The 23,689-nt window shown below is 34.7% G+C and overlaps 1 protein-coding gene across 15 annotated transcripts in view; it reads left to right on the forward strand.

Moving 5' to 3' along the window:
* PTBP3 (polypyrimidine tract binding protein 3) overlaps positions 1–23,689 on the forward strand; it is a 98,156-nt gene that overhangs the window by 53,678 nt on the left and 20,789 nt on the right. For all 15 annotated transcript variants that reach the window (XM_057720024.1, XM_057720025.1, XM_057720011.1 and 12 more), the window contains 3 exons: positions 4,362–4,517; positions 14,175–14,285; positions 15,758–15,932. In XM_057720024.1, the coding sequence (XP_057576007.1) occupies positions 4,362–4,517; positions 14,175–14,285; positions 15,758–15,932 (442 nt within the window). The remainder of the gene's footprint in view (positions 1–4,361; positions 4,518–14,174; positions 14,286–15,757; positions 15,933–23,689) is intronic.

Raw genomic sequence — 23,689 nt, forward strand, 5'->3', positions numbered from 1 at the left:
CAAAACATGCACATAACTTCTTTTCCAGCTTATGGACTTACTTAGCAGAGGGTGAGGTGATTATCAAGTATTTTTATCCCTTGATTTAAGCTAAAATTATAGCTAAAAAGTTTAAATCATATTTTGAGGTACAGCATTTGAGAAGTGGATGCAGTCATTTTTGTGTAGACAGTTTTTCTTGACTTTGTGGGTGGAAGTGTATAAATTTGCAAAGAGGTGACCATGGGAGGATTTTTCCTTAAAAAATTTCCCCCCAAATCATTTCCCCCCAAATCATTTCCCCCCAGTTCACTTAAGATCTGTGAATTTCATTGTATATTCCTTTCCATCTCAATTTTAGAAATATCTTCTTCACATTATCCAGGCACGTTTAAATTTTACATGAAGTATATATACCTTCCCCACCTCAATAAAATATTTGTTGGTTTTTCCATCATACTACTGCTATTTCTTTTACTACTAGTTAATGTAACCATTCCAGAGAGTTTGTTGCTGAAACATTTGAAAATTATCTCCCATCATAAGAATTCTGCTGCCTCATAATGTTTAGCATCAGATACACAGAAAATGTCTTCTGTGTATCTGAAATATCTCTTCATGTTAAGAAGACATTTCTTTTTTTCCCCTCAATTTTCTGTTGTCCTCAGAAGAGAGTATGCCTCCACTTTCATTTTTTTACTTAAATATTTTTGCCTAATTAAAAATGGAAACTATAGAGTTATTTATTAAATAAATATTTTTCGCAGATTTTTATTGTCAAAAGAATTTTTTTTTGCATGCCTGCTATGCAGCGACTTTTGTACTCCGTGCTCTTGAAGTACTAATAGAGAGTATATTGACAACTCTAGAATGATTAGGACAGTATATACCATGGCTTTTCATATTTCTCCACTGTGGTATCTTTTATGCCAAAGAGAAAGGAGTGAAGAAAGAGAAACAGCAACAGTAGCAACATTAACAGTAATATAGCAGCAGTAAGCATATTTATAGAATTGTTTAATAAAAAGGATTGATAGAATGATTGGTGGGTAATGAAGTAAAGTCAGTGAGGTTGGGAATTCCCTGGTGATCCAGTGGTTAGGACTCTGCACTTTCACTGCCAAGGGCCCAGGTTCAGACCCTGATTGGCTAACTGAGGTCCCACAAGCCCCACAGCACAGCCAAAAAAAAAAAGAGAAGTCAATGAGGTTAAATTTACTTTCAGTTATGCAGGCTTAGTTTTGATAAGATTTAATCAACCTGATATAAGAGGAAAAGGAACTGTTATTTCACTGAGGGCCTCACTATGATGATTTTTTTTCCCTAGACATTGTAGAGTTATGATGTCCAGTATGGTAGCTGCTAGCTAAATGTGGCTAAATTTAAATAAATTAAAAAATAAAAAATTCAGTTCCTCCTTTGCACTAGGTACATAGGTACATTTCGAGTGCTCACTAGCCACTTGTGGCTACTGCTGTCATATTAGGTACTGTAGATGTCAAATATTTGCATTATCACAGGAAATTCTGTTGGACAGCACTCTTTATCTTCCATGTCTCTACTTAACCTTTCTTTTGTGTGTGTGTGCGCGATACAATTATAATAACTACTTTAATGTTCTTGTCTGCTAATTCTAATCCCTGTGTTAATTCTTTTTTGAATGACCTCCCAACCTCATCATTGCCTATTTAAAGGCTCAAAGTGGAAATGTGAGCCAGTTTTCAAATTTGAAAGCAGTGCAACCCTTTTTTTCCCAAATAAAATCTTGCTGGGGAGCCCAGTACAAAATAGATAAACTGCCATGTTTGAAGCAGAATTGGGACGCTCAGTACTCCACACATGTGGCTTTACAAGAACGTAGTTTTGAAAACTAATGATATGAAATAGTCAAATCATATATTACTCTCAAAGATGATTTGGAAACTGAGCATTTGGCAGTTTGTGTATTACTTGATGCATAAAAGTCTGTATATGACATAAAAATTCTGTCAAAAGGTAAAGAAAGTTGTATGTAAGTGTTAAAGTGGAAGTTGTTCAACTATTAAGCATACAAAAAGTAAAAAACTGCCACTTTTCAGAAAGATACTTACTTTAATGTTATTTTTCATAGCAAAATGTTGGAATGCTACTCATCTCACATTAGAAAGGTGGTTTAATAAATAGTAAACTGAAAATTAAAGTCATGAAAACAAAATAAATGTTAATACAAAAAACAAAAAGTACTATAACAAAGTACTATGATCTTTAAAATTGCAAGTGAATATAATATGTAGAAATGAAAGAATCTGCATTAAAATTGGTGGGATTTTTTTCATTTTGTGGCACAAACATTTTACTAATTACCACCATCTTAGGAAATTGTAAGTACAGAACAAAAGATTGATGAAAACTTGTATTTAATTTCAGTAATCAATAACCATGCTTTTTTTTCTCTTGAATTTTCCCTTCTTTCACCTACTTTATTTTTTAAATAATTGTTTTAAATTTTGAGACAGTCACAAAATGTAAAAAGAGTTATAGATATAATACAGAAACTTTAGATTCCTTTGAGGCATTTAGGAATAAATTGTTAATCTGGTCTGTCTTCGTTGGCCAAATTTTTGGTGTGCATTTCCTTCAAAGAAGAATATTCTTCTACACAACCAGAATACAGTGGTCAAAATCAGGAAATTAACATTGATGCATTGCTTCCCTCCAGTCCTTAGTCCCCGTTCAAGTTTTGCCAGTTGTCCCAATAATGTTTGTTCCAGCAAAATAAGCATTATTCCGAATCACATGTTCCATTTAGAAATCACATCTTCTAGTCTCCTTTTATCTGAAACAGTTACTCAGGTTTTGTTTTTTTTTTCACTTTTGTAACCTTGGCGCTTTTGAAAATTATGGGCTACTTATCTTCTAGGCTGTCCCTCAATTCGAATTTGCCTGATGTTTCCTTGTGATTAGATTCAGTGTATGTAGCTTTGACAGGAACATCACAGAAGTATTCCCCTTTTTTTCTCATTGCATCATATCAGGTGGCACATAATTTTAATTTGTTGCATTACTGATGATGTGCTCTTTGATCACTTGATTTGGCTGGCGTTTGCCTAGCTTCTCCACTGTAAAGTTATGATTTACGAAGCGGGAAAGAAGAGTATTTGGGGGAAGGTACTTTAAAGTAGTGTAAATATACTGTTCCTTATCAACTGTCAATTTATATTAACCTGTAGGCTTAAGGTTTTCCATTGTAGTTGTTGGGTTTTTATTTATTACAGTCATTATTTTGGTTCTCAAATTGTCCTATATTTAGCCAGTGGTAGCCCCTTCGAGCTGTCTTCTTTGTCTTTTTGGCTTGTTCCCATTGTTCTTTGAAAACTTCTTTGCGTTCTGGTACAAAACAACAACAGCAAAACTCCCACGAAACCAGAAAAGTTATACATTCATCTTGTGCTTTCCTTGCTCCAGCTTTAGAACTAGACATTTTTTAGAACACGCTGGTTCCTTTTAGCGGAACATGATATTTAGAAACTTTTCTGCCTGCCGCTATTTGGATTCTAACATCTCGTGCCAGGCTGCCCCTCCATTGAATTGCTCCATTCAGGCCCCCATGGACTGACCTGCTCGTCACCCTGCTCAAATTATTTTTACCACATTGGCTACCTACACCATGTGGGCCCCTTCTTAACTCTCCCTGGGCTGTGACAATCCTGGCTAGGCCGCTCTTCTCTGGGTATCTTTTTTACACATCTCATCCTCCCCAGGTTCTGACAGCCAGCAGTGAGCCACCCACTCACAGATACCTTCCTTACCTTGTTTGGACTGAGCTTCCCCTTGCCAGGCAGACCTACCACGCGGATGCTCTCCTGTTGTTGCTTAGGCTCTGATACTTCATGCCAGGATCCCTTCGTATAGGAATGCCTCCTTGCCCCACTGTGAACCACCACAGCTCCTTTCTTCCTCCATATTTACGCCTATCACATGCCCCCAAAGGCTTTAGAGCTCAATTGTTCAGGGAGGAAAAAGGAAGAGGAACTTCAGTGATTTTTTAAAGTTGTCTTTAATGTTACTTTCACGTTGTCTTTTTTCCTATTGTCATTTAAAAATTAGGAAATAAAAGTTATGTCCAGATTTTTTTCTTATTTGGCCGTGGGTTTTTTGGGTTTTTTTTTCTCATTTCTTCAAGTAAATTTAAGCAACTTTCTTAAATATTGTGTCATTGTGATAAGAAAACGAGACTTTTGATTCTTGACAGATTACAATTTTTGGATATGTGCATCCAGAAACAGTAGATATGTATATTTTTATTTAACTGTATGACTTCATATTACTTTACATCAACTAAGTTTAAGGATTATATAATGCTTCTGTGTAACCACAAGTTCTCATTTTGGTTTGTTATATAGAGAGCCCAAGCTGCACTGCAGACTGTCCAGTCAGGAAGTCTTGCCCTTCCTGGAGCTCCTACCAATGAAGGCACAATCCTACCTGGGCAGAGCCCTGTGCTCCGAATAATTATTGAAAACCTCTTTTATCCTGTTACCCTGGAAGTTCTTCATCAGGTAAGGAGGAACACTCGTATGAGAGCAGAGTCAAATATGATCTCTGTAACTTTCAATGTTTTGTATTTTTAGTTTTTCAGGTTGTTGGTTTTGGTTAATATATTTGTTTAATTAATAAAAAAAATCTTCAGCATTCTGTTTCACGCAAGAAATATTATCAGTTAGAGAGAGTTTTTTGAAAGCCTCCATTTTCTAACTTAAATACTTGATTTTAAAAGGTGTGTAAGTATTCTGTTTTTTTTTTATACCTAAGCATGAAAATGAACAAAGCATAGACTCCTGTAAAAAGCACTGGTAGTAGTTATTCCTGAGTAAGTAACATCAGTATAGAAGACAACTAGTCTATTTCTGTTGAGTCCTTCCTATATTTGAGTATTTTTATTTTAAAAACTCTGAAAATATGAGTAGTTTCATATGTAATATGGAAGTGCCATGATAATACTGACTGATTCTCAACATAGGTTTCATAGACTACCCGTTGCTATGTCTAAACTGTCTTGATAAGAGGCAATGTACCACATCATGGCCTACTGTGAAGATACAGAATTTAAGAACTGGAAGATCGATCACCTAGTTACATAATTTTGTATTGAATAAAACTGAAGCTCAGAAAATTGATGAGTTGAATATTGTAAAGAGTAACTGAAGAACCAGTTAGAACTCAAGCCTCCTAGTGTCAACTCAGTATTCCATTTCATTATACTTGACAGCCTATATAAAAATTACTTTAAAACACTGACATATTATATGCTTATTTTCATAATTGTATCTCAATATATATTAAACATCATGATCCCAGGCCAATCCAGAATCATTTAACTGTTTTCCAAACCTTTGGATTTGTGCTACTGAATGAAGAGTCGTAGGGTTGTGTGTATGCATGTGTATTTAAGAATTGAAATGTATCCTGTCCTATTCTCATATTTTACAAATAAGGGAACTGGGGACCTTAGAAGTTACTTTCTCCACAGTCATTGTGCCAATTAGTGATAGAGCTTGGATATATTTCCTCATGTGCTATGCATGTAAATATCAAAATATATCATTTATTATGCCTACTGTATTCCCTATGATAGTTTCCTGAGTACCATTTTCTACTACGTGTGTTTGTGAAGTATGTCCTATGGAGGGCTTTAGTAATGGTATCCATAGCCACCATTGTTTCCTAAAAGGGTTCAGCAGTTACTTAAGTGATTGGCTTCTTTGTTCTGGTGGATTTTCTTCTCTTCTGTCTACCCCACAAAGTGACATTGAACCCTTTGTTATCCATCAGCATTTTTTGTTTGCTTTTGCAACTGTAGCACTGTAGCCACTGATAACTTCTGCTGCTTTACAGAAGATGTTGTTGTACCTGTGGCTCAACGTTGCCATCAGTCAGCAGTGAATTTAGCCAGGGTTGTATGATCCTGTCTTGTCATTCCATTTATCATTTCCCTGAGACGAGTAACAAACCTTGTTTCTCTCCCAAAAGATCATGGGTCCTTCAGGTGAAGAGAAGTAATTCTGAGAGTCTTCAGTAGTAACCACTGGGATAGGACTCTCAGCCCTTTAGTTATAGTACTCTCTCTTGTTTAATCCTCCTTCACATTGCTATTGGAAAAAACTAAACTCCTTACCAAGGCCCATAAGGCCCCCATATGCAGACCTCTCCCCATTTCTTTAACCTCACTTCCTAACTCTTCTGCTTATTTAGCACCCTGGCTTTTCTGGCCCTTTGACCCTCTTCCCCTTCCCCATCTCGTTTCTGTCTTAGGCCATTTCTATCTTCTATTTCTTAGGCCTGGAACACTCTTTACTAAGATAGCCACTTAGCTGAATCTACACCATTCCTTTTTCAGCTCAAATTCACCTCCTCAGAGAGTCTTTCTCTAATTACATTAAGACCTTTCCCCCTGGCACTCTATTCCATTAGCCAGCTAGAGTGTGTAGCCTAATGATTACAGATGCAGTATCTGGAGCTGGTTTGAATCCTAGCTCTGTCACTTCCTACCTCTGTAACCTTGGGCAAGTAACTTACTCCTTCTTTGTCTTTTTCTTATTTATATAATGAGGATGAAGATGGTATCTATTTTATAACTTCATTGTGAGGATTACATGGGTTAATGCACTTAAAGCACTTAGAATAGTGCCTGTTACACAGTAAGTGCCCAAGAAATGTTAGCTGTACTTATCAGATGCCAGTACATGGCAGTGTAAGAAACTGATTCTTGCTTTTGTGGTCTTGTGGGTAAGATGTAATTTCATAAGTAATAGCATAAAATGTGATAAATATTGTGATTGGGAAATACATGGAAGTGTGGAGTTTGTTGCACATGTTGTAATTAATTAGCAAGTTATTTTATATTCTTTGCTGAAGAGTTGACATTAGCGAAACTGCTCTCTAACATCTGTGGAGGCTAGTGTTTTCCCTTTAGCTCAGGGTGAGGGGATTAAGAGTGACTGAGATGGGAGTGGTGCTATTTCAGATGAGGGAAGTTAGGGGAAGTGTTTATAATATGAAGACATTTGAGCAGAAGCTTGAAGGATGTGAGAGTGTAAGTTATGTGTATATGTGGCAGAATAATGATCCAGTCAGAAAGAATAGCAAGTACAAAGTCCCTAAAATGGAAGTGTGCTTAATGTGTTCAAATATCAGAAAAAAGACTGTCAGTGGAGTGTAAAAAATAGGAAAGCCATAAATGATAGGCTCAGAGAAGGGGTTAAGACTAGATGATGCAAAGCCTTTATAATCTTTACACTGAATAAAATAGGAAGGCATGGAGGATTTTGAGTAGAGGAGGAAGTTGATAGGTTTCATGTTTTAACAGAATCACTCTTGCTGCTATGTTAAGAATAAACAGTAGGCATAAGTGGACGCTCTTTTCATAGTCCAGATGAGAGATGGTGGTGACCCAGGTGGGGACGTGGGCACTGGAAGTGGTGATTACATATATATTTGGAATGATTTGCTGATGAGTTGAATAGATGTGGGTTATGAAGAGAAAGAGAGTAATCACGAATGCCTTCCTGATTGTGGGTGTAAGCCTCTGGTAAAATAGAGCTATCTTATATTACGATAGTAAAGACTGAGGGGGGGAAAGGTTTGGGGTAGGGGTGGGAGGAAGGGGAGGAATCAAGGATGTGTTTTGGACATATTAACTTTGAGATACCTGTTAGACATCCAAGTGGGAGATGTTGAAGAGACAATTGGGAAATAGATGTGGATTGGGCATTAGAATTCAGGGCTGGAGAATTGGTAATCATTTGCATATCAGTGGTAATTAAGGCCATTAGATTGGATGGCATCACTTAGAGAGTATTTGTAGATAAAGCAGGCATTCATCAACTGATCCATTATGTAAACTCAACCCTGCATTCTAAAAAATTTGTTTGTGCACCGAAGGAGTAGGTCAAAACAGTTTTTTTGTGGAATCCATCACTTACAAGTATTGTTATATATGGAGTTATGAATGTCCAATAGATGAATCTCTTCAGGACAAAGGACTTATCTTTTTGAATTGCAGAATAAAGGTAAATAGCTTGCAAAAACCAATTATTATAGTATCAAATAAAAGAAGAACACTAATAATATAAAATTCTAGTTCTTAAGACATTGTTTTGTTGGCTACAAACACTGTTGTAAACAAATTGTGACCAATGTGCTTGCTGTTTTAAAAAGTTGTAATATAAATCATGCTTTTTACAGGTGAATACTAGTGAACATTTTCAGTTTCTGGCAAGTTCTCTTTATAAACATCACCCTGGAGATTAATTTTATCAGAATTTGATCTTTAGTATTTTATTAGTCCCATTTTAAAGTCTGAAAAGATTAAAATGCACAAGAGATGTCGAGTTGAGTCTATGTTTTGTTTATGTTTATGACAGCAGAGTAAATATATTAGGGAAATAGTCAAAGACCTTGTAATCAATAAAAATATATATTAAACTTTCCTAGACATTGATCTTTTGAGGCCAAATCTATTTAAAAATGAGTATTTTGATAATTATAAAAAGTTGTTAGAAGCCACGCTTCATGCATTCCTGAATTCCCTGATGTTGGTGCTCACTTACTTTATTCAAAAGTATCAGATTGATCTTTGTAGCTACTCTCTCAGTAAATACAATCCAGGGGGCTCTAGAGAGCTATCCACGATTAGCCAGTTGAGTATGTTTATATTCTCTTAGCACATTCAGATGAAAATTACACAGCCAAACATATCTGTCAGGGAGGATATGGTTCAGGTTGTTGTTCAAGTTAAATGAGAGAAAGGAATCTAAGCATTAACAAAATCTGAAGGTTAAGTGAAAAATGACTAGGTTCTATAGCATAATACAGTATAAAATCCCAATTTTAGAGCAAATTATATGTTTTTGTTCATTAATGAAATATTTTACATCAAAAATGTTTATCATTTTAAAAATTGCATATTGCCATAATTCTTCAGTCAGGTCTCAGAGTACTTGTTATCAGCTAATAATAAGCAATTACTCTGTGCCTCTTATATGACAGGAATCATACTCAGTGATAGAGAAATGATTAAGACAAGGTATATACCTTCAAGGAGTTTTCAGTCTAATTAAAGTAGTCATATATAAGTAAATGTATAGTACAATTTGAGTAAAACAGCAAGATAAATATTTGTATGATGCCAAGAACGGGATACTAATATTTAGTAAAGAGAATAAACTCTGTTGAGATTTGGGTGAGGCTAAGAATTTTCTGGTGATGTTATTCTCTGAGCTGAGTTTTGAAGAAGGTAAATGAAAATTTACTAGGTATTAGGTAAAAAGTTACAGCCAAAGGGAAAAGCCATATGTATAGGCATAGAAATCTGAAACTACTTGGTATATCTGGAGAACTGCTACAGACAGTTCCCTATTGTTGATGTAAATAGTGTGGTATAAGAAGTGTCAGGAAATGAGGTTGGGGAGGTACACCAGGGAGAGATTGTGTGTGTTATACCAAAGAGGTTGGGTTTTACTGTGTAGATAATGGGCAGATAGGAATTTTAAGCAGGGAAAAATATAATCTGACTTGAACTTTAGAACACTACCTGTGTCTGCAGTATGAAGGAGGGAGGTTAGGCAGTTATTATATCTCCTTTATATATATATATAGATAGATATGTTTTTTTTTACACACACATTTTTAATGTCTCTTACTACTCCTTTATCAGGTGAAAAAAAAAAACCTCAGTTGGTACACTTACAGTATATAGGTTGATGTGTGTTATGCATGCAACACCACAGTATCACCAAAGATGGAAATTAAGAAAACATAAAAACTTTTCCCAAGAATGCTTATACCAATATCTTGAAGAAAGATACAACAAAAAATCCATATTCTTTGACAGCTGAGAAGAAAGTAAATTTGTTATCCTTTTATAAACTTTAAGAATATTATCTAGGACATGAGGGTGTAATGAGGAAATACCTGTTACAAGACCAATTTTTCATTAAAAGAATGAAACAAAAAATTTCCTAGTGCTTTTCAAAATACAGTTTTATGAGGGGTTAAGGTCTCAAAGTTCTAAACCCTGAAATATGACCATAATGGAATTAACTACATCTTTCTTAAAGTTTTAAATTTCACTGAAGAGCCTTCAGACTATCTGACTTTAAGGAATGGTGTTGTCTGGTGATCCCTTCCAAGACAAATTGGTTCCACAAATCTTGTTGATCTTTTCTCTTATAAGAAGTGTTTGACTCTAAGCTAATAATATGTTAAAGAATATCTTGCCAAAAATGAATATTTGGACTTTAGGATAGTAAAACTTTATTTTATTTTGGAGGGTGGTAAAATATACATAAATTTTATCATTTTAACTTTTTAAAATTGTACAGTTCACTGGCATTAGGTACATTCATATTTTTTTTTTGCAACCATCACCAAACAGCATATATCACCAGAAGTGTTTTCATCTTCCCATTGAAACTCCTGTACCCATTCAACAGTAACTCCCCATTCCTCCCTCCTCTCAGCCCCTGGCAACCATCATTCTGCTTCCTGTCTGTGAATTTGCCTACTCTAGGTTCCTCATGTGAGCGGGATCACATATCATTTGTTGTTTTGAGATTGGTTTATTTCCCTTAACATAATGTCTTCAGGGTTCATCCATGTTGTAGCATGTGTCAGAATTCCCTTCTTTTTTAAGGCTGAATAATATTCCATTGTATGTATACACCACATTTTGTTTACTCATTCATCTGTGGATGGACACTTGAGTTACTTCCACCTTTTGGATGTTGCAAATAATGCTGCCATGAACATAGGTATTAGATATCTCTTTGAGTCTCTGCTTTCAATTCTTTGGGATATATACCAAGAAATGGAATTGTTGGATCATTTGGTAATTTTATTTTTAATTATTTTTTAAGAATCTCTGTACTACTATTTACCATAGGCACTGTACCATTTTACATTTCCACCAACAGTACACAAGAGTTCCACTTCCTCCACATCTTCCCCAACACTTAATCTTTTCTGCTTTTTTGTTTGTTTTGGACTTTTTTTTTTAATAGTAGCTGGCCTAATGGGCGTGAAGTGATATTTCATTGTAATTTTTTATTTGCATTTCCCTAAAGATTAGTGATGTTGAGCATCTTTTCTTTCTTTCTTTTTTCCCCGCACTGCGTGGCTTACAGGATCTTAATTATCTGACCAGGGACTGAACTGGGCCCTCAGCAGTCCTAACCACTGGACTGCCAGGAAATTCCCATTGAGCATCTTTTCATGTGTTTATTGCTGTTGATTATCTTCTTTGGAGAAAGGTCTATTCAGATCCTTTGCCTGTTTTTAAAATTGCTTTTTGTTGTTGTTGAGTTGTGGGAGTTCTCTTTATATTTCTGTATATTAACCTCTTATCAGATAAATGATTTGCAAATATTGTCTCCCATTTTGTGGTTTGCCTTTTCAACTCTTGATAGTCTTTTGATGAACATAAGTTTTAATTTTGTTGTAGTTGAATTTATTTTTTCTTTTGTTGCCTGTACTCTAGGATAGTTATTTATTTTTTTTAAGATGATCTTTTTTTAAAATAAATTTATTTTATTTTTGGCTGTGTTCGGTCTTTGTTGATGCATGTGGGCTTTCTCTAGTTGTGGCAAGTGGGGGCTACTCTTCCTTGCTTTGTGTGGGCTTTAATGTGGCATGTGGGCTCAGTAGTTGTGACTTGCTGGCTCTAGTGCGCAGGCTCAATAGTTGTGGCACACGGTCTTAGTTGCTCAGGAATATTCCTGAACCAGGGATCGAACCTGTGTCCCCTGAATTGGCAGGCAGATTCTTAACTATTGTACCACCAGGGAAGCCCTAGGATAGTTACTCTTGATCGTTCTTTCTGGTAATTAAAAAGCTAGACCATTTGCTTATTAAGGACACATGTATATAGTATTTGATAACAGCAAATTCTTACCAGCGTAGGGATTACTTATGTTTTTATTCTTAGAAGGAGAAGGACAAGTTTCTGGCTCATTAAAATCCAGATTTAAAATGGGATGTAAGAGGAAGGCAAAATGCATTGTAGTAACCCTGGCCATGAACTTTTGTGGTGGGAAAGTAGAACAAGTGTTGTAAGAGAATTGGTAACGAGGGGTCTGTCAAGAAACCTTCCCCCCCCACTCTGTTTATTCTGCTTCTCCAAAGACTCTTTAAGAAAGGCCTTCCTTGAGCACTCTTGCACCTTCCCACGTTGCATTCCAGCTCACTCTCATCCTTTTCCCTTTTATTTTTAAAACAAAACACTTTTTTTATGACCATTGTTATTTGATTATTTGTGTATTGTCCATCTTTCCTTATAAGATCAGAGACTCGTTACTTTCTTTTCTTTTCTTTTTTTTTTTTTTTTAGCATTTTCCAGGTATTTTTTTCTGTTATTGATTCCTAGTTTAAATCTATAAATGTTTGAGAATATACATTGTATGATTTTTATTATTTTAAATTTATTAAAGTATGTTTTATGGCTCAGAATGTGTCAGTCTTGGTCAGTGTTTCATGCAAAATTAAGAATGTGTATTCTGTTATCTGATGCACTATTCTATAAATGTCAGTTAGATCTAGTTGACTGATGATGCTACTGATTTCCTGATTTTTGTCAATTAGTGATAGAGGGTTATGAAAGTCTCCAACTATAGTAGTTTTTTTGTAGTCTAGCACCTTTTTTTCTTAAGTATTTTGAATCTTTTTTATTAAGCACATACATATTAAGGGTTGTTATTTCTTCTTGGATAAATGACCCCCATTATTATTATATAGCATCCCTCTTTATCCCTGATAATTTTTCTTCATAATTTAGCTTTGTCTAAAATTAATATAGCTGTGTCAGCTTTTTTTGTGTGTGTGCCAGCTTTTTTTAAAAATTAGTGTTAGCATGGTGTATCTTCTGTCTCTTTAGCTTGAGTCTTTACATTTTAAGTGGGTTTCTCATGAATAACCTACTTGGGTCTTGTGTGTGCTTTTTAAAAAGCCCACTCTGACAAGTACGTATTTTAGTTAGCATATTTAGAACATTCACATTTAAAGTGATTTTTTATATAGTTGGACTTATATCTACTAAGTTGTAACTGTTTCCTGCTTGTTGTGGTTTGCCTTTTCAACTCTTGATAGTCTTTTGATGAACATAAGTTTTAATTTTGTTGTAGTTGAATTTATCTATTTTTTCTTTTGTTGCCTATGCTCTAGGATAGTTATTTATTTTTTTAAGATGATCTTTCTTTTTTAGTTTCCCCTATTACATCTTGCATGAGTGTGGTACTGTTGTTTAAAATTGATGAGTCAACATTGAGACTCTTATTTCTGTTTTGTTCACTGCTGACTTTCCAGAGCTTAGAACAGTGCTCTATGAATATTTGATGAATTAACAGAGCATTGAACATTTTGTTGTTCATTTTGTTGAATATTTTGTAGTTTTCCTGTCTATAAAAATTTCAAGAAGTAGATGCTGGCTGAAACAGTTGATCTGTATTACTCTTCCACTTCCAGGTATATGTTTTGTAACACCATTATCTCGCAGCATTAATTGATTCCTTTTGTAACCTCCTGTTTCAGTACTGTGCCATTTATTTATTTATTTTATTTATTTATATTTATTTATATTTTTTATTTATTGTCTACATTGGGTCTTTGTTGCTGCGTGCGGGCTTTCTGTAGTTGCAGAGAGGGGGCGACTCTTCATTTCAGTGCACAGGCTTCTTATTGCGGTGGCTTCTTTTGTTGTGGAGCACTGGCTCTAGGTGCACAGGCTTCAGTAGTTGCAGCACGTGGGCTCAGTAGTTATGGCTTGTGGGCTCTAGAGCACAGGCTCAGTAGTTGTGGCACACGGGCTTGGTTGCTCTGCGGCATGCGGGATCTTCCCAGACCAGGGCTCGAACCTGTGTCCCCTGCATTGGCAGGCAGATTCTTAACCACTGTGCCACCAGGGAAGCCCAGTGTGCCATTTATAACATACTATAAAATAGGTTAAATATTTAGTGCCTATTGTGTGTCAGGCACTGTTTTAAGCCACCCATGAGTATTGGAACATGAACAATCTTAGGCTTGATTTAAGTAATTTTGGTACCAATAGTTTTAATAGAGGAAATTATTTTCATTTGAAACTGGGATTCATGAATCAAGCTGTATTTATAAAGATATGTTAGCTAAATTTTTCCCTTAAATTTAACCTAATGTGAACTTTTTTCCAGATATTTTCTAAATTTGGCACAGTCTTAAAGATTATCACCTTTACAAAGAATAATCAGTTTCAAGCCTTGCTTCAGTATGCTGACCCATTGAATGCACATTATGCCAAAATGGTAATTATGATCTTTTTTTCATTTTTTCAGTTGTTAATGAGTCACTTCAGTGATACCAAAGAAAGCCATCATGTCTTCTCCTTTGCCGTAGTTTACCATGTGTTCTTTTTGAAAATTGTAATAAAATGTACATACTAAAATTTACCATTCTTAAGTGTTCCATATGCTCTTTTTATAGTCTAAAAATTACTTCTTTCTTCATATGAAGTGGTTTCAAATCACCTATCATTTCTCAGATTTCTGGGACTCATTTTGATTTGCCATGTTTGAAGTCTAGAATTGAGCACAGTACTCCTGATATAATCTGACTAATAAAGTGGGATTATCTTTGCCTAGTGCCTTCATTTACTTCTATTAAGTAAGCTAAAGATTGATTGATTTCAACATTTTTGCAACCATATTCATTGAGGTCTAAAATGATAAAGACATTAAATCTTAGTAAATATTGCTGCTTTCAATTCATATTATCTTCTTTTTAGGACATGAATGCTTGACTTTTGACAAAATATAAAACTTCACATTCAGTTAGGTTGTTTTTGACCCATCTCCTATTGAGATCTGTCCCTAACTCTAATTCTGTCTTGTATCAGTATCTGAATTATTTCTAATTTTTTTCCCAAAGATAGGGACTAAGGTTTATAGTACTTTTTTTTTGTATCACACAGTGTCTAGCTCTTGATTAGGAATAACATTTATATTTGCTTACCCTCTACCTGCATATATTATTTTATGCCTGTATGGTGGCATACTCATCAGTAACTATTATGATAAGTCAGGGTTTTTTGTATATTTGTATATTTTTTGTCTTACTGATATTTTTATGTTTAGGTTTCTGGTATCTATTTTTATAAATTCAAATGTTTGTGGAAATTGTTAAGTGGCTATAAATATCCCTTTGGTAAATCTTTATTATTGTGAAAGGAGGGGTTGCTGATTTTTGATCTTGTATCTGATCTGACTCAAAACTTCCCTCAAATTTATTACTCAAAGAAAATACATTTACAAGAAAAAGAAGTGGTAGGTAATATTTCACATATTGTGGTTCTGACAGTTACCATTTACAAAGGCTTTATTTCATCTTAACCTATGTAAACTACACTAAAATGAATTAAGATGAAATGCAAAATTTAAATATCTTTAAACATTTTAAAAATAATCATAATAATTAGTACAATGCACAATAACGTATAATAGTTTTCCAAGCTTATGCATTTTTCCTCTTCCAGTTGATCTTATCATAGCCAAGATGGGATTATTATCCTTACTTTACAGATGAAAAAACACAGAAATAGAGATTTTCATTTTCTCTCTTAGGCTCACATAGTGACAGAGGTAAAAGTAAACACAGGTCTTTGGCTTTTAGTTTAGTCCTCTCTGCTTTATGCCTGATTGCCACACCATGTCAAAGTAGAGGCTGCTTGATATATTGTTGTTGTCTTGCAAAACATCAGTCCCTTTCTTACATGCTTTAGGCTCTGGATGGCCAGAATATCTATAATGCATGCTGCACTCTGCGTATTGACTTCTCCAAGCTCACCAGCCTTAATGTGAAATATAATAATGACAAAAGCAGAGACTTCACTCGCTTAGACCTTCCTACTGGTGATGGCCAGCCATCCCTTGAACCCCCTATGGCTGCCGCTTTTGGTGAGTAGTTCTACTTTGGGTCACAGAACAAGTTTTCTGAAGTTAAAAGTTTCATTTATTAATCCATGTATGTGAGCTGATTTCTCCTTGGATTCTCTCAGGATTTCTAAAGGAAAGCGAGAATCATGGAATAAAAATGTGTTCATTAATTGAATCTTACTATTACTAGATTCTGTTAGTTGGCAAAAACAAGTGGATACCTGAAATTGAATTTATTTTCTAATGTAAATATTACTCATTCTTTAGAAACCATACAACCATTTGCTTGAAATTAATAGTCATATATTACCACTGGTTTAAATAAATTGATTCATAGCCAGCAAAATATTGATGTAATTGCTCTTGAGAGAAATACTTTTCCTTTTTTAAATAGCCTAAATTAGTGGTATGTTCTTCCTTTATTCAAAGAAGAGGATTTACATTTTTTTTTGTTTTTGTTTTTTAAATATCAGAACTTTTCCTCTTTACCCTAAGTTTGTGTGAAGTTGCATTTTGCACTAATAAAAATACAGTCTTCTGCATTACTCATGCAAATGTGCTTTGAAGAGCTTTCCTTCTTTTACTTAAAATTAGTTCTCAATAATTTAAACTTTTAAAATAAACCTTTATGTAGAAGGGAAAAGTAGTGGAGAGCCTAGTTGGATATATCATTAGTTTAATGTACTTTTTGGTTTTGCAACTCTCAGTGTGGTTTATTATTTAGGTAAAGTATTAAGTTTCATTACCCTTTGCGATTGATTTTTCTTTCCTAAATGACACCATAAAATATTAATTGAGACTTTAAGTGGTATTTAGTTTATCTTCATTTTACAGGTGAGAAAAAATCCTTAGCCAAATGGTTGTCCAAAATTTTCTAGAAAATAGTTCATAAATTTAAAGTAAAAGCTTTTTGCTATTTATAATAGAAAAAGTCAAGTGGGTTGTTCAGTTTATGTTCTTAAATTGTTAAAGTTTCTGTTTTAATCTGACCAAATTTTTGTGTTTTATACAGTTGGCCTTCCATATCTACAGATTTGGCATCTGTGGATTCAACCAACCTCATATAAAAAATATTTGGGGGAAAAAATTGCGTTCCAAAAGTTCCAAAAAGCAAAACTTGAATTTGCCTTGTACCAGCAACTATTTGCATAGCATTACATTGTATTTACAACTATTTACATAGTATTTACAACATATTAGGTATTGTAAGCAACCTAGAGATGATTTAAAGTATACAGGAGGTTGTGTAGAGATTATATGCAAATACTATGCCCTTTTATATAAGGGACTTGTGCATCCTTGGATTTTGGTGTCTACAGGGTGGGGGCTGGAGATTGTCCTGGAACCAATCCCGTGTGGATAGGGAGGGACAACTGTATGTGTTATCAGTCCCTACTCACGTGTACAGTTTGGCAGAGCCCAAAGGTCTTTGTAATTACCATTTTAATAACAAATGATAGAAATTGGGGCTATCATTCAAGTTTGGCAAAACTTGGCTCTCAAATGCAGAACTGCACGTATTCCAGTAACTGAATACACACTGTTGGTGTAATTGATGCTCTGCATTGTGGGAGGAGAACACTTTAAAAATACAGTTAAGAATTTTGGTTTCTAAGTATAAAATATCAGAATGTTAACATCCTTTTTTATTGTATTAATAAATCCTTTGTCATTGCAAAGTAGTGTCTACATTCTAAGATAAGTAATTCATCAGACAGAGAATACTTTTGTATGTGTTGTGTGAAAGTTTACTCTGCCTTTCATAAATATTTGACACAGTTCACTGTTTCCCCCTTTTTTTCCTCTTGGCTTCAAAAACAGCACACTTCCATGACTTTTTTCCTTACCTCACTGGCTGTTCCTTCCTTCTTTCTTTCTTTTAAAAATTACCCTTTACATTAAAGTTCTTAGGGCTAAGTTGTGAGCATTCTGTCCCTCTTTCTAGAGCTATGTGTTATACCTATAGAAAAGCTTGTAAAACATGTGAATACAGTTTTAAACACCCACGTAATTACTACCCAGATTAAGAAATAAAATGTTTACACATACTGAAGAAGCACTATTTGTACCCCTCTCATTTACTGTGTTCCCATTCTCCCTGCTCCAAGATAACTGTAGTCTCAAATTTTTGATGATAGTCACATTTTTGCTTTTCTGCTTTCCCCCTGTGGTTTGGTTTTGTTTTTTTTTTACTACTCATTATGCAGTCCTAAGTGCTAATTTTAAATTTTTTTTTCTCCTATATTTAGTACTTTATCTAAATGGAATCATGCTGTTAGTTTTCTTTTGTGATTCATCCATGTTCACATGTGTGGCTCTTGCTTATTCATTCTCAGTACTGTCAAGTGTATAGATTCCCATTGTATGACTATATCAGAGTTTATCTGTTCTGCTGTCGATTTGGGTTAGTTTAGTTTGAGGCTATTATGACATTTGGGTTAGTTTAGTTTGAGGCTATTATGAACAGTGCTGTGGTGAAGTTTTCTTGATTACCAATGAGGTTGAACTTATTTTTGTTTATTGGCCATTTTCCTTTGTGGATTTTCTGTTGGTTCATTTGCCTATTGTTGTGTTTGGTTCTTATGTTTTCTTGTTTATTTGTAGGAATTCTTTATATATCCTACAGACTAGTCCTTTGTTGATTTTATGTGCTGCAAATAGTTTCTCTCAGTTTTGGCTTATTGTTCATTCTCTTCATGGTATTTTTATGTAGTCTAGTTTATCTTCCATTTCCTTTATGTTTGTGTTTTTGTGTCATGTTTAGGAAATCTTTTATTACACTGACATTATAAAGATAAATACTTACATTCTAAAGTTTATAATATTTTAGTAACTTTTTATTGAAATACTTTAAGTTGTAAGAATAGTTCAAAGAATTCCCTTATATTCTTCAGATTCCCCAATTATTAACATCATGCCACATTTACTTTATCATCTCTCTGTTTATTATGTGTGTGTGAGTATGAGAATGTGTATGCGTGTGTGTGTGTGTGTGTGTTGTTTTTTTTTCTTCCTCTGAGCCATTGGAGAATAAGTTGCAGGCATGATTTCCCTTCTAAATAAATACTGTGTATTTTCTACAAGGACATCCTTACCTAAATACTGTTATCAAAATCAGGAAATTAAGATTCACACAATACTATTATCTAATCCATAGACCTTTTAAAATTTTTGCCAGTTGTGAAAATAATGTTCTTTATAAGAAAATTTTTTTCTAATAAGGATCCAAGCCAGTATCAGATTACCTTATTTGTCATGTCTCTTGGAGTCCTTTAATTTGGAACATTTCCTCATTCTTTGCCTTTTATGACCTTTAAATTTTTGAAGACTTCAGGGTTGGTTATTTAATAGAATGCCTTTTTTTGGCTGAAATAACGTTGTGTCTTTCTCATTTCATTATATCAGGAGACACATGATGCCAGTTTATCCTATTCCTCGTGATATTAATTTTGATCACTTAAGGTGGTTTCTGCCAAGTTTCTTCTATTTTTCTCTTTATAATTAACAACATAACTTTGTAGGAGGATATGTTGAGACTATATAAATAGCCTGTTTCTTATGACTTTTCACCCTTTAGTTTTAACATCCATTGCTTAAGTAGGTTGTTACCATGCTGGCTATTGCTATATTGATGATTTGCCAATTCCATCATTCTTTCTAATATATTAGCTGGGATTTTCTTCTAAAGAGCTATTTTCTTGCCACCACACCATTCACTCATTCGTTCATTCATTTTTACTATATAAATTCATGTGAATTTAAGGTTTATAATGTGCTACTTTGATGTATTTATATATTGTAATATGATTGCTGATACAGTGATATCACATTACACACTTTTAGTATAATATTATTGTCTGTATTCATTATACTGTGCATTAGCTCTCTGGCTTATTTACTGGTCATTGTATTTATTTTTTCATGTTAATATGGACTTGTAGATTCTTATTTTATTCTGTGGGTAATAATTTCATTCTATCATTTTTCATTTTATGTTTAAACTATCACAGATTTGGCCAGTGGAAGCCCTTTCACAAAAGCTTCTGTGGCCTTTTGACATGTCCTCATCATTTTTTCAAAATTAATTTGTTTATATTTTTGGCTGTGTTGGGTCTTCGTTGCTGTGCAAGGGCTTTCTCTAGTTGAGGCGAGCGGGGGCTAGTCTTCGTTGCGGTGCTCGCAGCCTTCTTATTGCAGTGGCTTCTCTTGTTGCGGAACATGGGCTCTAGGTGTACAGGCTTTAGTAGTTGCAGCATGTGGGCTCGGTAGTTGTGGTGCACAGGCTTAGTTGCCCCGAGGCATGTGGGATCTTCCCCGACCAGGGCTGGAACCCATATCCCCTGCATTGGCAGGCGGATTCTTAACCACTGCACCATTGGGGGAGTCTCATGACCTCATTGTTTAAGTACTTCCTTACTTTCTGGCAGAAGACATTTCAGATCTTAACTTTCCCTGCTTTAGCACTGCGGTCAGCCATTTCTCCAATGAGCCCTGGTTCCTTTTAGTGGGAAATAGTATTTGGAAATCAGTTTCAAGGCATTATATGTACTCATTGCTAATAGGGTGTTACTGCTTCTGGAAACTTTAAATGGACGTGACTAGAATATGTGTATATGTGTACTTCATAAATATATGTCTCTGTGTGTGCATATGTGTGTTTTAAAAAACCACAAGTTTTAACTGATACCTCCAGTTCCAATTCAGCACCCTTTTCTTCATATTGGTGATTCCCTTCTTCAGGAATGAGAAATCTAGTTTCCATTAGCCTCAACATATTTGCTTGTTTGTTCAGTCCTATAATACACAAAAAGTCGTTTCAGAATTGCTAACACATGCCATTAACTTGAGGTTAACATGTGCATAGTAGTTTTCTGAGCATTGTTCCATGGGTCTATTTATTTGTCTTTCTTTTTGTCATTGCCACAAGTCTCCATATCTGATAGAGTTAAATAAATCTCTACTTATTCTTCAAGAGTATCTTGACAATTCTTGACCATTTACACTTAGGAATTTTAGGATAAGCTTTTCAGGTCCTCAAAGGGGAAAAAAAAGAGCACTATTAGGGTTTTGATTGAATTATATTGACCTTATAAATCACTTAGAAGATAATTGACATCTTCTCAATAGAGTCTTCCAGTCTTTGAACTTTGTACGTTTCTCCATTCATTTGTATATTCTTTAATGTCTTTGAGTAAAGTTTGATGACTTTTCCCCATAAAGGTTTGCATATGTTTTGTTGGAATTATTCCTAGGAGCCATACTTTTAGATTTTAATTCTAGACCAGTCTTTATGATCTGTTTCACTTTGGGCAAATTGCTTAACTGCTCTGTTCTTTTGTCTCTTTATATGTGAAATGAACATAATAGTACTTAACTGGTAAGAGTTGAGATGAATATTAAATGTGCTAATGTATGTAAAGAGCTTAGAATAGTGCCCTTTAAGTTTTAGCCATCATTGTTATTTGGCTTTTAAACGGTTGCTAATATACAAACGCAGTGTGGTTGTTTCTTGATTTCATATTCAGCAACCTTGATAAACTCTTGTTTCTTTCTCTCAATACTCTAATTTCTTTCTCTTTAGTAAAATGCACTAAACTTCTAAAGTTTACATAGAAATAGAAAAGTATCTAGAATAGTGAAAGGAAATAAATGCAAGACTTAATGTAAAGCTGCAGTAATCAAACCAGTTTGATAGTGTTGAAAGGATAGATATATAAATTAATGGAGCAGCGTTTAGAGTCTAGAAATCAACCTACACGTAGGTAGTAAGTTGATTTTTGAGTAAAATTGCCAATGTAAAAATTCAGTAGGGAAAGGAAAATCTTTCAACAAGTAGTTTTTGGACAGGTGGATATCCATATTGGAAAAAAGAAAACATTACTCAGTATCTCACACGATACTGACAAGTTGACTTGAAACGGATCTTAGACTTATATGTAAAACTTAAGCCTATAAAACTCCTAGAATAAAACGTAGGAAAGGGGACTTCCCTGGCTGTCCAGTGATTAAGACTCCATGCTTCGGACTTCCAGGGTGGCACAGTGGTTAAGAATTCGCCTGCCAATGTAGGGGACACGGGTTCAAGCCCTGGTCTGGGAAGATCCCACATGCCATGGAGCAACTAAGCCCGTGCACCACAACTACTGAGCCTGTGCTCTAGAGCCCGCATGCCACAACTATTGAAGCCCGTGCACCTAGAGCCTTTGCTCTGCAACAGGAGAAGCCACCACGATGAGAAGCCCACGCACTGCAAGAAGAGTAGCCCCCCTCGCTGCTACTAGAGAAAGCCCACACACAGCAACAAAGACCCTGCGCAGCCAAAAAAATAATAAATAAAATAAAGGTCTTTAAAAAAAAAAAGAAAGATGGGGCGGGGAGGGTGGGGGGGACTCGGCGGGGGGGAGTCAAGGAAGGGAGGGAATATGGGGATATGTGTATACAAACAGTTGATTGAACTTGGTGTACCCCCAAAAAAAATAATAAATAAATAAAATTAAAAAAAAAAAGAAAGAAAGAAAAGAAAGATATTCCATATGAAAAAAATAAATAAGACTCCACACTTCCAGTACAGGGGGATGCAGATTTGATCCCTGGTCAGGGAACTAAGATCCCATATGCCATGCTGCACAGCACAGCCAAAACAAACAAACAAATAAGTAAATAAATCTTACATTTGAAAAAAAAAAAACCTAGGAGAAAATCTTTGTAACCTTGGGATATGCAAAGGTTTCTTAGATAAAACACAAAAAGCACAAACTATAAAAGGAAATCATTTATGCATTGTATGTACAGAACATTTAAAAGTTTCACTGCTTGAAAAGTACCATCAAGAAAACTAAAAGGCACGTTATAGACTTGAAGAAAATATTTGCAACACATATATATGACAAATTAGTTATATCAAGTTATATAAAGAACTCATAGCTCAATAATAAGAAAACAAACCATTAAAAATGGGCAAAAGATTTGAGAAGATATTTTACAAAAGATGGTATATGAATGGCAGTAAACACATGAAAAGATGCTCAACATCTCTAGTCATCAGGGAAATGGAAATTATACTATAAGAAATTATTACATACCCATTAGAATAGCTAAAGTTAAAAGAGCTTCTTGTACCAAGGATATGGAGCATCTTTTACTAGCATACTGTGTTGCTGGCAATGTAAAATTTAGGAAACTCTTTTGATAAAGAGTTTGGCAGTTACTTAAGTTAAATGTGCACCTATGATATGACCTTGTCAGTTACCCAAGAGAAGTAAAAAAGGTAGTGTCCACACAGATACTTGTATGCAAATGTTCATAGCAATTTTATTTGTAATGGCCAAAATCTGGAAATACTCTATTACATGTGAATGGATAAACAAAATGTAGTTTATCCATGAGATAAGATAGTATTCAGCAATTAAAAGGAATAAATTGTTAAGGACAACCAGATTATGCTGAATGAAAGAAGCCAGACAAAACATTATTATGAATGAAAGAAACCAGATAAAAAAGAACACCTGCTATATGATTCTGTTTATATATAATTCTATAAAATGCAAACTAATCTTTAGTGACAGCAGATCAGTGGTTGCCTTTTATATTTGTACAGTTTATTGTATGTAAATTAGAGGAGAGAAATAAATCATATCATTTCAGCCTAATGCTGACAACCCTCCAAAGGTTCCCATTTCTTTCAGAGTGAATGCCCCACATCCTTACATTGGATTACAAGCTCTATACCATCCACTCCAATTTTACTCTTTTGACCTTATCTCCTTTGATGTTCTTCA

This window comes from Hippopotamus amphibius, chromosome 2, assembly GCF_030028045.1.
Source record: "Hippopotamus amphibius kiboko isolate mHipAmp2 chromosome 2, mHipAmp2.hap2, whole genome shotgun sequence".
In the NCBI taxonomy this organism is placed as follows: domain Eukaryota; kingdom Metazoa; phylum Chordata; class Mammalia; order Artiodactyla; family Hippopotamidae; genus Hippopotamus; species Hippopotamus amphibius.